Source organism: Nannospalax galili, unplaced genomic scaffold (assembly GCF_000622305.1).
Source record: "Nannospalax galili isolate Female #2095 unplaced genomic scaffold, S.galili_v1.0 scaffold87, whole genome shotgun sequence".
Taxonomy (NCBI): domain Eukaryota; kingdom Metazoa; phylum Chordata; class Mammalia; order Rodentia; family Spalacidae; genus Nannospalax; species Nannospalax galili.
In genome coordinates this window covers 3,634,555-3,651,853 of record NW_008360320.1, presented here as the reverse complement: position 1 = coordinate 3,651,853, position 17,299 = coordinate 3,634,555, and the positions used below count along the sequence as shown (strand labels likewise).

The window sequence follows — 17,299 nt, the reverse complement described above, 5'->3', positions numbered from 1 at the left end:
AGAAGAGTATGGGTTTATGACAGATGAGAAAATAATACATTTATTTGCCTTAACTCTTAAATATGTGCATTAACTCAGAAGAATATAAATAAACCTATGAATAAATATGTTCATGAATATTTATATGTTATGTGTGTGTATGTATATTTTTACTGCAAAAGAAATGTTTTCTTTCAGCACAAAATACATTTGAAACTCAGGACAGCTGCTGAAATGGTAGGTGTATGACAATGAAATCATGGAACCGCAAAAAGTACTCGGGGTAAAAGATTACAGAGTACCAAGTTGAAGTCTTTGTTCTGTGTGCTGATTTAGTCTCATAATGTGCCAGTAAAGAAAACAAAGGGAAGTTATCAGGCCCTGCACTTCCCAGATGAGATGCAGGTGCAGAAAGTGTAGAGATGACAGAGTTCAAGAAAAGATGGTGCCATGTGAGCCCTCAGGATGTGGGAAGTTGTATGGATGGTAGAAGGGAGCGGAATCTCATTGGAAGTCATGACTGAATTAATGTTACTTTAAAGTGTTTCCACCTAAGTTTTTAAATGCCTGGATTTTCTTCCCTTTATGATACACATGGTTTGAAAGTTTAAAATGCCCTGTGCTCTTGTTATTTAGTTAAACAAAGCTATAAAATTCTGGATTGTATGATTAAAAGTCTATCTTTTAGTTAAAGTTTTGCAAAATAAGCCATTTTTTTCCTGTAAGATACTTTCACTCTAAATGGTGTCTTGTCTTTGAGAAGGTCTCCTAATACCATGGTTACATCACTCATTCTGTTTACAAATTCCAGGTTTAATGTTTCCCTGTCTACAAAAGAAGTTAAAATGTTTGACTTCAGACATTGAGTCTATGTAATCAAGAGTAATAACAAAGTTCAGAGTGATGTGATGTTTGCTGATTCAATGATCTATTTTGTACCTTTAAAAAAATAAATTGTCCTAGTATACTAGATGGGAGAAATTTATTCCACTGTATTACATTAAGTTCACCTAACTGCCGCCATCAGTCCTTCAGTTCTCCAGGAAATGCCTAAGCTATTACTAAAAATCAGGCAGTCTAAAACCATTTAAGTAGTTTCAGAAGTATCCAGATTCCAGGAAGCAATATCAGCTCAACAAAAAATTGACTCAAAAAATACTCCTATAGTGTCATCAAAGTGGATTTCATTTCCACATACATGTAGCACTAAATAATTCAAATTTGTAAAGGAATCTAACAGTATTAGTGCCCGCCAAGCAAAGAGTAAAGATTACTCTTTATTATTAAACTTCTTACAAATTCAAAGTAACAACTCACCTTTTACAGCTTAAAAGTGAGAACAGAAGTAGAAATCTAAAGGAGTTGCTGGAGGACCGCAGAGGCTGGAAGTCATCCAGGGAACTCACCCATAGGCACAGTATGAGACAGCACTCATGAGATGCCTTCGAGCAGGGTTCCTGGGCTGCACAGCCACCCCAGGGGCCCCTTTCACAATATAGTGTAATAATACTCCCTCAGCACAATTCCATAGACCATCCCCCAGAGACGAAGCAACTCAGAAACCTGTTCCCACAACAGTGCTTTTAGCTTTTAAAAATTTCTTACAATAAGAAAATCACAGGGGCCTACAAGTTGACTCAGCAAGTATAGGCTGGTGCCAAACCCGATGACCTGAGTTGGATCCCCAGGACTCACATGATGGAAGGACAGAACCCACTCTTGCAAGTTGTCCTTTGACCTCCACATGTACATGATAGCATGCTTACATACACATACATACACAAAATATTTAAAAAAACATTACAATCCACTAGACATTTTAATGTGTAATAAAAGCATACAGGAAAAATAATTTATATGATGTACTTTGATATTTTTGGTCCATTTTGCCCAATCTTATTCTACATCATTTTTTAATCATAGTCATGACACTGAAATGATTTTAACAGCCATTAAGAGATCATGACTTGAGGCTGGAGAGATGGCTCAGCAGCTAAGAACACTGAATGTTCCTGCAGAAGACCCAGGTTCAGATCCCAGCACCCATATGGCAGCTAACAACTGTCCATAACTCCAGTTCTAGGGGGTCCGACACCCTCTTCTGACCTCCATGGGCATTGCATGACACAAGTACACTTACCTACATGCAGGCAATACATGCATACACATAAAATAAAAAATAATAAATATTTTAAAAAAGAGATCATGACTCAACACTTTTGTAAGCTATCGGGAGAGTCTTTATCAAATAATGCCCTGGCTATACAGTGTTTTCCAGATTTTCACTTGTCAGAATAGTAGTTGGAGCATACTGAATTGATTTTGCAGTCCATTAATATGTCATAGTAGTGGTTTAGAATATCCATGAACTAACTAATTCAGTGTTTATCGAGCACCTAGGATATGCTAAGCACTGTTTTAGAGCCACAGATAAACAGAATATAATAGGATGCAAAGTTGACTGTAAGAATTGGCATTGTCTGTTAAAATAGAACTTCCAATTGGAATATTAATGAAGCGTTTTTAACTCATTCATGCATATTCAGAAAACAAATCCAACCAAGAGATTTAACCTTTTTTTGACTTTAGTTTCCAAACAAATATGAAAAACATGATAAAAGTGGCATTTGCCTAAAAACAAAAGAACTTTGTTACTTAAGTAATCTGACATTTTCCAAGCATTTTTAACTTAATCCTAGTAGGTTCCAGGGTAATTCTATGTGTTGAGAAATGAAACAGGTTCGGGACGTAGCTTGAGTGGAGATGTTACCCAGCATGCACAAAGTCCTGGTTCCGCCCTCCCTGCACTACAAAAGAAAGAGAGAATATACTCATACACCAAAAATAATAAATAAATAAAAGTAAATCAAAGTTTTCTGACTTCATTTCCTCAGCACCATAAGACTGATCTTCTTAACAGACAGTCCTAATTATACCGACATACCCTGAGATTTAAGCTGCCTGCCTTCCCTTTCTCTTTCCTAGCCTCTGACCAAGAGCATTTCCTCAGATCTTCTCACTGTTCTCTTCCCCATCTTCTTCACCTTCAGTGTCCTTTGCTTTGGGATCCCCTTCTCCCTTGTGAAAAACAAAATACCTACTTGCTCCTACGTGGGTCTTCCTTCCTACTGCTTAAGAATTTGTATCAAAGTCCAAAGCAGAATGATAAAGGTTGACAGATTTTTTTGTAAATGTGTATTACTAATTTTTAAATGTCCTGTTACTTGGGCTTGAGTTTATTAATAAAGTTTTACTGGAATAGTCAGACTTCTCATAAAAGTTATCTTTCAATTTGATATGTTATCAAAATCAGTTCTTTAAATGTAGGGGAAAGAATATTTCAAAGGGACTGAAAAGTGCGTTATATTTATTAAACTCACTAGGCCATGATATTTTATCTCTAGAAGCATTTATTTTTATTAAAGATTACTACTGACCTGTTTGCAATGAAAGTACACAGCACAGCAAATGATAAAGGTCAAATGCTGAAGGAATACTTTTCATAAGACTTACTTCTTAGGATCTTGAATTTTATGGATAAAAATTTAAGTATTTGGCCATATCGATTTATAAAGTTCTTTAGTACAAAGTAATACATATTCAAAATTAGAACTAAATAGATCAAACTAGTTAATGATTTTTACACACTTTATCCATCTGCTTAGTATGAGCTTTATGACTTTTGTTTTGAATACATGCAAAGAAATGTATAACAGTATTATTAATGTTTAAGAGCCAGCCAAACGAGTTATCCCAATATGAACTTTTCTCAAGAGTGTCAGTGACCAGGGAGATAAAGCTAAAGAGGCAGAAGCAGTTCTCAAACTGAAGCAAATAAAACATCTGATGAGTCAAATTAATTATATGAAATATCCTCTAAAATTCCTTTAAAATTTTTTACTGATGTATGAGGTTTGTATGTAGATGTCTACGCACCAAGCAAGGTAGCACTACCATTTCCCCATTGGACTAGACTGTCTCTACCTCTGCAGGTTTAGACGAGTGGCCTTGCACCACCTAAGTCTGGGTGGCTTTCTGGTCTTCTCTCCTACTCTGAAAGCAACACAATGAGGAAAAGAAATTGCTAGTTCATGGTGATTGATGTGAAAGAATCTTGTGTTTCTTTTTTCATTAAAAGACTTGAACTTAATAACTTTCTCCAGAATCCCAGATGCCTTTTAATTATTTAACTGCTAAATGTTTGATGAATAATTTCATCTTAAAAAAAACTCAACTCTCCCTTTCATTAGATTATGTGCAAAGCATCTTGACTGGGAAAAAAAACTGCTCAGACAAAACACTTTCCTGATATCCTTCAACAGAATGTAAGGTCTTCATGTAGAACTGTGAAATAGGCTCACCAGACAGTGCCTGTTCATGATGAGTGTTCAGAAATAAGCAGTCTCCAAATTTCTCTGCAGCTATAAAAATTCATGGACATTCAGATTCCTCTTTGAGCACTAATGGATGAAAGACCCTGTCCTGCTGTGAGGTGATTTTTAACATCTTGAGAGAGTTGGGAGCCTTCTAAAATAACTCGTCATCTTCAAGCCACCTCCTTTCCAGTGTCCCTTATCTCCTGGCAGTAGACCAATAAATTGGAAAGTCATTTTTCACTTCTTCCATGTCTGTATCAAGTTATCTAAGTTCTAAAAGTTAAGTGCAAATGTTAGGATCTCAGTAGATTCATCCAACCAACAAACACTTGTTGAATGCCAAATGTGCCAGAGACTAAATTAGGTCTTGGGAATACAGAGAAAAGCAAGAAACAGTGCTTGCCTTTAATGATTTAGAAAGGGAGCTTCACATTTCTTCACTGCTTTCTAAAGTGGCAGGTTTAACTATGGCCAGAGGGAGTTGGGTGTGCGAAAGATTTCAGTCTGATTTCTTTGTTTTGGTAAAGCACATGACTCTTATCCTTCATCCACCTTACTGTCTTTTTGTATTTTAAAAAACCATGTTGCTTCTACTTAGAAGCACATTTTCTCTTCTTTTCATCTCTCAAATGCCTGATAAATGATACCACTTATGTAGTTTTCCCAGGCACCATCAGTTTCATAATTGTCCCCTGTTATATACATATGAGCCTGTTTTAGCTCTTAGTATGTTGCATTATCATTCTACCTACTATATAAAAAGATATTTAAAACTTTCTCTCTCTCTCTCTCGCTCTCTCGTAATTTCATTGAATAGACTTTCTACACCTTTAGCTTGTATCTCAGCTCCTTCTTTTTACCCCATTAGTAGCTTTCTTCCCTCCCTCCCTCCCTCCTCTCTCCCTGGAAAAAGTGCAAAGATTTCTGTATCGCTTTGCCTAAAGTCTGTTCCTGCCAGGGAAATGTCAAGATTTTAAAGCCTGTGTCACAGTTTCTATCCTTTTCTCCAACAGAATGTACCTGTCCATTGAATTGACTTGTTGAGAATTAGAGGGAATTTAAAAAATCTGCCTTGATGCACACACTGATCTTAAGAAGCTTGTACTAGTCCCACTTTCTTGTTGGCAGGATCAAAACACACCCACAGTAACCACACTTTTTATTATAATTCCTGAAGAATATGTAGATGAAGAGCTTTTAAAATAATGTTATCCCCAAATGGCTACTTTCTTGAATCAGAAATATGAATGCTTCTCTGTGGCAAATTGCAATAATAAAAAATAATCTCTAAGGAAAACCATCTACAGAGCCTCGCCACATACATACTGAATATTTTGAAAATATGCTCTTGTATGGTCACAAGAATGGTAATCTCCACATTTAAATATGTCATCATTATTTAGCAGGTAGAAAAAATTGACAGTGATAATGATTATTATAAATAAGATTTTTCACTAGCTCATTTAAAAACATGGCTTCCAGATGCAAATAATGCACTCTATGTATGTATGAAAACAGTAAAATCTTAGAAGCAATGAAATATTTAAGGTGTTGATTGTTTTGTGAATGAATCTGAATTAATATTTAAAGAATTGTATATCATATGCCTACTTCACCATTTCATGTGTCTTTTTTTGCCCTAATCTTTGTGAACATAGTCATTATTTCATGATAATGGTGCATACATATTTATATATTTTCAAAGAAGATTTTTAATCTCAGTCTTTAAATATAACACAGAGTTTTAAAAATATCAGACCATGACAGATGTGAGAAATACAAACCGTTGCTATGGCAGTGTTCTGTAGGTGTTGGGCATGCAGATTTGACTTACTACCGTTGCTACAGCACCACCGCCAGTGTCAGGAATAGTATTAAATGAAACCTTATTTGCATAGACTTTTACACAAGACAAGCCTCTTTTACTTATTTTTGATTCTCACAACAGTTAGGCCAATTATAGGCTGTTTTTCTAAGAACGTCTTGGGGGAAAAAAACTTCTTAGGAAAAATTCAGTGGTAGCTGAGTGTGTTGGTTCTGTGCCTGTAATCCCAGCAATCAAAAAGCTGAGGCAGGAGTACCACAAACTTGAGGCTAGACTGGGAAACTTGGGGAAACCCTGTCTCAAAATAAAATGAAGAGCCAGTGGTACCATATGTATTATAGTGCTTGCCTAGCAAATTTCAGGCCCTACTTCTAATACACCATCACACACACACACACACACACACACACACACACACACACAAAACCTGTAGCAAAGTGTATAAGATGTTCACCCCTGTGTTATAAACAATGATGGAAAGTCAAAATATAAAAGCTAAGTTTTATCAGCATGACTTGATAAATATGGCTATTTCATATGCTACATAGTTTTAAAACAATTACAAAGTATAAGAAAAAGAAAAAAGCATTGCATTATTCCACTCCATGAAAACAAGAAAAACTCATATTGCTATCTCTATTACAATTATGGAACATTTCCTGTGTGTTTGGAAAAGAGTAAATGCTAAGATGTTGAATGAGGTTACTCTGATGGCCCAGTACAACAGTAACAAACAGTAACAGGTTTTGATTATTTATATTTTTGGACACTGGCATTATTCATTAGGTCAGTCTGGTATACATAGTGATTTCCAAGACATCCAGGAACACATAGTGAGACCCTGTCTCAAAAAAAAAAAGACTATGTATTCTGTTCATAGTTCTTTTCAGTGGTTTTTACCTTTCCTACCCCACTCACCCTGTGAGCATCTGGATCACAGGGTTATTTTAAAGGCTACTGTTGTCCAAGCTGTTCCCCAATAGATGAATTTTTAGCTGGCCGGGGTTAGGGTACAAGTACTGGTTTTAGTTTTCTTCTTTGTTTTGTATTTCATTTCTCCAAGTAATTATATTGTGTAGCTTGGACTGAAAACCACTAATTCAATTATATAATAACTGAAATTTCATCTTTAAATACTAAATTCCCTGAATTTTTATCTTTAGTATAGACTTCTAAGGAGAAGGGTGCTACAGGGGAGGGAAGACTGATATAACTTAAGGCATTTTTAAGTGCAGTGTATTTTTATACTATCAGAATTACAAAAATTATTAATCATTTTTTTCACTTAAAAATAATGAGAATGTTGGTGAGATAAGCCCAGTTACACACTGTTTAGAGGAGTGTAAATTGAATGCATATTGGTCAACTTCATTTGAGGGTGGTTTGATGATATATGTCTAAAATATGTAAAACTTTGCATCCCTGGAATTTTATGTTAAATAATTTTTCCTTAGAAAATAATTGGGCAGAATAGAAAAGATACATTGAAGTGTTGCCTGTAATAGTAAAAGAATGAAAACAAACATTCATGATTATGAAGTGATTAAATATTATATATTAATGCATGAAACTAGTAAAGTGATTCTGTAATTGTATGAGTTCACATGCAAAGGTTTTCACAATAATTGATAAATGAAAAGTTACAAAATTAGACCACAATTCTAGCTTTCTTTAAAAGTACATGTATGAATGTGCACATGGACACAGGTAGGGTTACCCAGAAAACTAGTGACAAGAGTTTAATGTGTGTTACTGCCCTAGGTGCTTTTTATTATCTGCTTTATGTCTTCATGCACATTCTAGTTTTAAGAAAAGTTTTGTGGTTCACTAAAAGGAAGTACTAGTCATAAGACCAAAAGGCTTTTTTAATGAAAGTATATTTTGAGAAATAGAGCTTTTTTTTAATCTACCCGGTTGAATGAATGAAGTATAAAAGCCTTGCCTATCTTCACTTTGCACAGCTGTGAAAAGCAAGCTATTGGGTATTCAGCAATTTCAAAGTAGGTTAAGTTCCATTAACAGATGTCAAATCATCTGCAAGACTTACAGTGAAGACACAATGAAGGTGCCACCATAACAAGCAAATGTACCCTAAGAAATTTTATGGGTGGTCTTGTTTACGCTCCATAATTAATAACTGGGTTTCTTTTTTCTCATTTTAGGCAGTTCGAGCCTATCGTCCTCTATAGCTATAGCTGGCAGCAACCATCCTGCTATCACAAAGACAACATCTGTCCTCCAAGATGGCGTCATAGTCACCACCGCAGCTGGAAACCCACTGCCGAGTCAGCTGCCCATTGGGAGCGATTTTCCTTTTGTTGGCCAGGAGCATGCACTTCATTTTCCATCCAACAGCACTTCAAACAGCCATCTTCCACACCCCTTGAACCCCAGCCTCCTCAGTTCTCTGCCTATCTCTTTGCCAGTGAATCAACAGCATCTCCTAAACCAGAATCTATTAAATATCCTCCAGCCTTCAGCAGGAGAAGGCAAGTCTGAGATCAACCTCCACCCTTTAGGTTTTCTCAACCCAAATATAAACGCTGCTTTAGCTTTTCTCTCCGGTGACATGGATGGGCAGGTATTACAGCCTGTTCACTTTCAGCTGTTAGCAGCCCTCCTTCAGAACCAAGCCCAAGCAGCTGCCATGCTTCCCCTGCCGTCTCTCAATCTGACCATCTCAGATCTTTTGCAACAGCAAAATACCCCTTTACCCTCATTAACACAGATGACAGCCCCACCAGACCATTTGCCAAGCAATCAGTCAGACAACAGCCGAGCTGAGACCCTTTTAACCAGCCCCCTGGGGAACCCTTTACCGAGCTTTACAGGCAGTGACACTACTTTTAACCCCCTGTTCCTCCCAGCTGTCACTGGGGCCTCAGGATTAATGGCCTTGAATCCCCAGCTGGTAGGAGGTGTCCTGAACTCGGCATCGGCCAACACAGCTAATCATCCAGAGGTTTCCATAGCAACCTCCTCCCAGGCAACCACTACCACAACCACTACATCATCAGCAGTGGCAGCACTGACTGTCTCAACACTTGGTGGGACAGCAGTGGTGTCAATGGCAGAAACATTGCTGAATATATCTAATAATGCTGGGAATACACCTGGTCCAGCTAAACTCAACAGTAACTCTGTGGTGCCACAGCTACTTAACCCTCTACTGGGGACAGGTCTGCTTGGTAAGTTAAAATTCTTCACAAATTTTTTTTTAAAGAAAAGTTTTTCTAATTCTATTTTATCCTTTTTAAAAACTCCATTTTGTCACCTATTTTTAAAAATGTTTTATGTCACAGCTTGTTTAAGGAACTAAATATAACAACACCCACACAAAACTATCGCTTTGCAAATATGAAAATGACCTTTTCCTTTTCCCGTACCCTAGCGTTACTAAATATTGCTTTAACTCTTTCTCTTATCTTCTAACTCTGATGCCGCCTAAACCTAACCTACCTATCATTCTCTTAAGCCAAGTAGAGTCTTACTTTTTAAATAATAGAGCAAGGCACATCTCTAAAAGAACTTTTATTTCAATTGTAGTTGGTGTGGCATCACAGGGTTGGTATGAGCAGCTGCACTGTGGATGGGAACAGTTTGAGGAGGTGTTTTCCAGGTGAACCCTAATAAGCAAAACTAAATACTTGTCCATAAAGCAGGCATCAAACCATTCAGAGCTACGGTGTGCCCAAGATCAGGGAAACAGTCCCTCGAGACGATGCTAGATAAGTCCTTAGTGTAGATTATCCTTCAGAAGTTAAAGCATGATGTCAAGTATATTTAATGACGGGCACAGGTAACCATGACACGAAGTGCAGAAAGAGTCCGTAAAGCCAAGAATACAGATGAGTGTACATGATGATGTCAAGGGCGGTGTTATGAAATTAATTGTTCAGATTTCTGTATTTTATGGAAATTTCCAGCATAGTTTTATCTGCTCTTAAAATCATTGTTGTTAAATAACCTAAAAAACATTATAGATTTATATGGTACAGGTTACAAACCAATTTATATGACATTGTTCACAAAATAATTTCAACAATTTCAAACAAGTTTGAATTTTAAATATAAACTTAGTTATTAATGATATCCATTGATGTCATGAATTAAATTAGTGTTTATAATAACTATAGCATTGAATTCTTTTGTATTATTGGCTTTCTTTATAATTTTAATTTTAGGTGACAACATTTTACTCCAAAGCAAAATGAATATTTTTAATTTTATTTGGTAATGTTTATTCCTGACTGTTGCTTAAGATTGAAATTTTGTAAATGAGACTAGATCATACCCACTCATTATATTCATCTGGTTAATTACTTATGGTTGCTAAGGAAAGTTTTCAGCCTTTAACTGTAGGTGTTCTAATAAATAGGGGAATCATTTAACTCTAAAGCTCAACATTAAAGACTAAATAGTCTTTACATGATTTAAAGTAAAAAGCTGATTATGCAAGATAATACAATAATAAGACTATATAAGACTGAAAAAAATGAACAAATTGCCCATGTAAGTTCAGCTTTTAGTTTTTGTTTGACGAATTCTCAGGTACAAAGATAGCCTTAGCATCTCTGAAGAATTACATTGACTTATACTTTATGTTTTTTAAAACTGTAGGTGATATGTCATCAATAAACAATTCTTTGAATAATCATCAACTGACTCATCTACAGTCGCTGTTAAACAACAATCAGATGTTCCCTCCAAATCAGCAACAGCAGCACCTTCTCCAGGGACACCAGAGTCTCCAGGCCTTTCAAGGACACGCCACCATTCCTTGCCCAGCTAACCCTACTCCCATGGCTTGTCTGTTTCAGAACTTTCAGGTACTTTCCTTCCATAGGTCACTTCAGTTGAAAACAATGTCTGGGTTTATTGAAATATTTAATTTGGGGGGGAGGAGGTAAAAAAGTAGGTAATGTGCACTTCCAGTTTATTTACTGTCATCTCTTCATGCCGAGGATCATCAGGCATTCCAAAGGTTTGTATAAAGGTGATTTTATTTTGCCTGAAGCAATAGTCATTTGGGAGTTGTGAGTAAAAATTGATAATTTTGCCCTTATAAACCCTTTTGTACTTCACATTTCTCTTTGGATTAATACCTACTTCCCTCAACCTTAGTAATCCTATTTTCCTGGCTTAGGCTACACAGTCTTCTATTTCTACAAAGAAATGAATGCATAATAGTCTAAAGATGTATATAGAAAGAACAACAGTAGATTAATATAAGAAGATAACAGACTTTCAAAATATATATTATTTTTTTAATCCAGGTCTTACTGTATAGTCCAGGTTAGCCTTGACTTTGTACTCCTTCTTCTCAGCCTAGATGAGAGCTTACCTGCAGAGAGCAGAGGGGAAACAGGACAGGCATAATTGCTGAGAAATGGGGAGAATTCTATTGGGGAGCATAAAATATCAGCAAAAGACTGAGAATTCTTACCATCAGCTCCATTTTCTCTGTTAAGTAGGGCCATCTACCAAGAAGAGGATGGGAGCTGGTATGGCAATAGCTTGAAATAGAGGAAGAGTTGAGTAGTTGTGGATAAAATGATACCTGAATAGAAGATCACAGGAGTGAAGAATAGCAGCAGGCGCTAGTACAGGTTGGAACCACAAATTCCTAGTCATAAAATACTTGGCGCCTTCCTGTGGATAGAGACGAGACAGTCAGTTAAAATGATCCAAGACTGAGATTTTTATCTGACAAGTGTAGACAAGGGAATAATAGCAAAGGAGTAGTTGGTATGCTGTTGGCTCCCAGGTTCTGGTCAAGTGAGGAAGTATATAGAGACATAGAGACTAGAAGAGAGTGATGACTGGGGGCAGAGGAACCCAGGAATTATCATTGCAGGACAGAGGGATCCGAAGTATCACAAAGCAGCAGTTCTTAGATGGTATTAATGAAATTAGAAAAACCTGAGGGATTTTTTTTCAAACTGCAGTCATGCTTCCTGTGCTGAAATTCTAAAGGGAAGTATTCCCTCCCTTCCATCTTCCTGAGAATAGTCACTCTGTAGCTGCCATTGTCCTCTTTTGGCAGTGTGGAAATGGCCTTCAGCCAGTAGCCTGATAAGGATGAACAGAGATCACTATTCCATTTGAAGTCTTCAAAACATTGTGTAGCACCAGCGAGGTGGTTTAGCAGATAAAGGCACTTGCCGCAGAGCCTGGCAACCTGAATTCAATCCACAGAACCCACATAAAGGTGGGAGGAAAGAACCAACTCCCAAAATTGCCCCATGACCTCCACATATATGCATAGTGCATGCACCCACACACATCATGCATGTACACAATAAGAAATACAATTAAATACTTATGTCATATCAAAACATTGTATTGTTAGGAAAGGAACTTTTTTTTTTCAAGGTATAAAAGTTTATTCTACCTCACAGTTCAAGGGTGTAATCTATCATGACAGGGAAGTCAAGGCAGCAGGAGCTTGAAGCACTTGGTCACATTGCATACGTATTCAGGAAGCAGAGAACAACAAATGCATGAAGAGCCTTACCCCCTCTTATAGAGTCCAGGACCCCATCCAAGAAACAGCGCCACCTTCAGTGGATGGGTCTCCCACCTCAGTTAATGAAATCAAGATAATCCCTGACAGACATGCACAGAGGTCCATCTCTCGGGTGATTCTGTCAAGTTGTTAATTAACACCAGTATAGAGTCTTTCATGCCTTCAGCTAGTTTTCTGTTCTGGATCTCAGGCCTATAATTTTCCACTCTCTCATAGATGTCATGAAAGAAACTTTCTTACCATGTCTGTGAGGAGATCACAATGGTGCTATACAACTTGGTTTACTTCCAGTGTTCCAGAACATCTGTCTGTCTGTCTATCTTTCTATCTTTATATTTGAGACAGGATCTCACTAGGTAGCCCTTGCTGACCTGCAATTTTTTTAACTTTTAAAAAAATTTACTGAGAATTATATACATGTATATAAGATGTTTTGATCAAATCCATGCCCACTCCCTTGCCTCCACCACTTCCATCACTTTTTCCTGAACAACTTCATGTACTCTTTCTTTTTTTTTAATGGAGCTTTTTGATGCTCTAACATCTCCCCCCTCCCAAGAGGTATCCCTAAAATCTTTAGGGATTAGATAAGAGCTCCCAAATACTTTTGACATTTTTGGCCTTTGGAACAAAATATGTTGCTAAGAGGCCCAAGGACCTTTTGATTTTTAGCCAAGAAACTGGCTACTTTTCTTTGGGGCCTTTTTACCCTAACTGCCTTGCCAATTCCTTCCTCCTATTCTTATCACACCATCCCCCAAAGAGGTTACCCAAGTTGCCGATAGGGAATAAGGATGCAGACTGCTCTGGCTTCTTCCATGCTGAACAGGGATGCAGAGTGAGACAATTGGGGCACCCCTTCAGTGGGTCTATCCCAAATTGCATAACTCTTATCTGTAAGGAGAAAAGAAAGTCCTTAACTGATGACTAGGAGATGTGAAGGAGAAGTAAAAGCAAAAGTAGTTAGCATTACAAGTTCTAGACAGGGCACCATTGAAAAATTGAAACAGCAAATTTCAAATGTTCATATCACAGTCCTTTGGAATTTCTTGATGAGAGCTTCCAAAAGCATCCCTCCATTGGGTTCCTCCTCATTTTTCTTTTGTCTGGCAAGGCTGGACTCTAGAATGATGGATTCAGGATTTGCTTTCAGGCACCTTGACATTTTGATAGCTGTTGGAGTGGTTAGAATCAGTGCCAGTTCCCTCTCAAAGGCTTCTAGATGGGGGGAGAAAACAAATTGATCCATCATTTTAGAACAATAGCGGTTGCCTCCCTTAGCTACAGGTGGGCACTACAGTATTGCAGACCAAGATTTGAAGTCTGAGCAACACTTTCTTCTTAGAAACAAAATCATCAATGAGAAATAATTGTCTAAATAACATTTTATATGGACTTAAGCCTTATGTCTGGGAAGTGTAATCCCTTGAACTCTTAAAGAAGTATACTGATGACTTTACTCTTTGGTTATACTTTCCTTTTGGGTGTTTAAGACCATACAGTTGGCCCAAATAAACCAATTTATTTTCACTCTTAAGGTCATTTGAGGATCTGTTTCTCAGGGGTCAGATGGGCTTGGGAGGAGCCCCTGGCTCTGGAAAGGAACTTATTTTTTATTTATCTTCTATTTCACTTAGTTTAGTGTAAACATCAGTGAGTTAGAAATCATTTCCAAATCCTGGTTCTTTGGCTATCTGTAACCGAAATCGCTTTTCAAAGACCTTTGACTAAGTATGCGGTATCACTGCTTAGAAATCTCTCGTGTACAAACTACCTCAAGTTTAATGCTTCTAGAGACTGTTTGGCAATGCTAAGTACAAAAAACTGGTCTGTTGAATGGTTTCAGCCAGAGAAATTACCCAAATATATGTAATCACTATGTAAGGTTTTCTGTACACAGTGACTTCCTTTCTCATTTTTTTATTCCTGTTCTTTTTACTTTCTTCCTTGTTAGTTGTTTGTCTTTTGGTAAATATTAAAATTAACATATTTTTCTTTGAGTCTTTAATCTCTCTCTCTCTCTCTCTCTCTCTCTCCTATTTATTTAAGGTGAGAATGCAAGAAGATGCAGCTCTTCTAAATAAGAGAATAAGCACTCAGCCAGGTCTCACAGCACTTCCTGAGAACCCCAACACTGCACTCCCACCTTTCCAAGATCCACCTTGTGAGTTGCAGCCGAGGATTGACCCATCTCTTGGTCAGCAGGTGAAGGATGGCCTGGTTATGGGTGGCCCAGGTGACACCTCCGTAGATGCCATTTACAAAGCAGTTGTGGATGCAGCCAGCAAAGGGATGCAGGTTGTCATCACCACGGCTGTCAACAGTACGACTCAGATCAGCCCTATTCCAGCTCTGAGTGCCATGAGTGCCTTCACTGCCTCTATTGGTGACCCATTAAATCTGTCCAGTGCTGTCAGTGCAGTCATTCATGGGCAGAACATGGGAGGAATGGATCACGACGGCAGGCTGAGGAATGCAAGAGGAGCTCGGCTGCCGAAGAACCTAGACCACAGGAAAAACTCAAATGAAGGAGATGGGTTTGAGTACTTCAAGTCAGCAAGTTGCCACACAGCCAAAAAACAATGGGATGGGGAGCAAAGTCCCAGAGGGGAGCTAAACAGGTGGAAATATGAGGAATTTGTAGATCATCCAGGCCATATCCACAGTAGTCCTTGTCATGAAAGGCCCAACAATGTCTCTACACTGCCATTTCTGTCCGGGGAACAGCACCCAATACTGTTACCACCAAGGAACTGTCAAGGGGATAAAATTCTGGAGGAAAATTTCAGGTATAATAACTACAAAAGAACTATGATGAGTTTTAAGGAGAGACTAGAGAACACCGTGGAAAGATGTGCACACATAAATGGAAATAGACCTCGACAGTCGAGTCGGGGATTTGGAGAGCTGCTAAGTACTGCAAAACAAGACCTAGTCCTAGAGGAGCAGTCTCCAAGTTCCTCCAATAGTTTGGAAAGCTCTCTGGTCAAAGACTACATCCATTACAATGGAGACTTTAATGCCAAAAGCATTAACGGGTGTGTGCCTAGCCCCTCAGACGCTAAAAGCATTAGTAGTGAAGATGACCTAAGGAATCCAGACTCCCCCTCTTCACATGAATTGATACATTATAGACCAAGGACGTTCAACGTTGGCGACTTGGTCTGGGGCCAAATCAAAGGACTGACTTCCTGGCCTGGAAAATTAGTAAGAGAAGACGACGTTCACAATTCATGTCAACAAAGCCCCGAGGAAGGGAAGGTATACCAATCTTTATCCATTGTCAAATACTAACCTTTGTTCAAATATCAATTATTCTTTTTTGTTATCATCACTTTGGATTCTTTGGATTTGAATTTAAGATTCTTCATGACTCATTGAGTTCTCACGAGCTTCTGGAGCATAAAATGAAGAGGGGATGGTTATAGTCACCAAAATGTCGTATTGACAAGGGGTGAGTTATGAAACACTTATAGATCCCACCAGGTTAGGGTGCCTCTAACACAAGAACCAATTACTAGAATTTTGTCAGCTCTGCCTTCCTCCTCTATATTTACCTAGTTCATTACCATAAACAAAGAAGGAAAGCAAGTGTGAATGACTGGGAAAAATATGGTAGCTGGTTGAAGTTCAGGACTATGGCACGGGTAGAGTGCTCCCAGGGGGTGGGATGTGCTGAGGGGCAGCTCTCTTTCATGTGTGTATGTGTGATTTACAAAGCTGGGGAGTTGGTAAAATCTGGGTGGAGCCACATTCATTACAGGAAGTAGCCTGTAATGTCAGAGTTCAGAGTAGTATTGCTTTCAGGGAAAGTTTTGGGCCTTTATAACATGTGGAAATGTTTAAACCTGTCTGTTTCTACTTAACACAATCTGATCATAGAAATTAAGTGAAAATTTCTCCATGAAACTGCTGTTCAACTTAGAGGAAATTAGTAGGGGTTTTTTGACCTTCCCCCCTTGAAAATGGTAAAATTGTCTGCAAAAAATATAGAGAATATTTAAAGTAAATAGAAACATTTATATCTGACCAAAAAGAGAAAATTATGCCCAATTCCTTCATGTAATGAAGAAATAGAGGATTTGGGGGCGTTGTTTGGATTTTGGTTTTGTGTGTGTGTGTGTGTGTGTGTGTGTGTGTGTCTTCTGAGGTAACAAAATTTATTCTTACAGGTGTACACTGTTCTTTTAAAGAGAGTACTGTGAAAAGTGATTTCAACTCTGTTCAGATCTCCACTGGCACTTAGGTTTAATGGGAGGAAACCAAAAGCAGTTTTGCCAGCACAATAAGAGTACTGTCTTTCTCCAAAGGGCCAAGAGGTCCTTAAACCCTTGTTTATAATGCCTAATATATACCTGTCAGGATACACTCTGGGCCTAATGCTTCTACTTTTGATAAGAAAATGAGTTCCATACTGCTATTCAAAAAATGTTTTGTTCTTGATATTTTCTGAGGCCAGCCAAGCATCTGTTAAGTTGAGAAACCTAAATATTTTTGACAGTTTGTGCAAGAACTAAATAGAAACAGCAGAAGTTACAATATAAATGGAACTGCTACAAATACAAGATAGAGGCACTGAAGTGCTTTGCA

The 17,299-nt window shown here is 37.9% G+C and overlaps 1 protein-coding gene across 6 annotated transcripts in view; it reads left to right on the top strand.

Moving 5' to 3' along the window:
* Nucleotides 1–17,299, top strand: part of Mbd5 (methyl-CpG binding domain protein 5) — a 505,686-nt gene that overhangs the window by 456,690 nt on the left and 31,697 nt on the right. For 5 of the 6 annotated variants that reach the window (XM_008825172.3, XM_029559701.1, XM_029559702.1 and 2 more), the window contains 3 exons: nt 8,343–9,368; nt 10,801–11,009; nt 14,759–15,970. In XM_008825172.3, coding sequence (XP_008823394.1) covers nt 8,343–9,368; nt 10,801–11,009; nt 14,759–15,970 — 2,447 coding nt within the window. The remainder of the gene's footprint in view (nt 1–8,342; nt 9,369–10,800; nt 11,010–14,758; nt 15,971–17,299) is intronic. The other variant, XM_008825173.2, reaches the window with a different exon arrangement.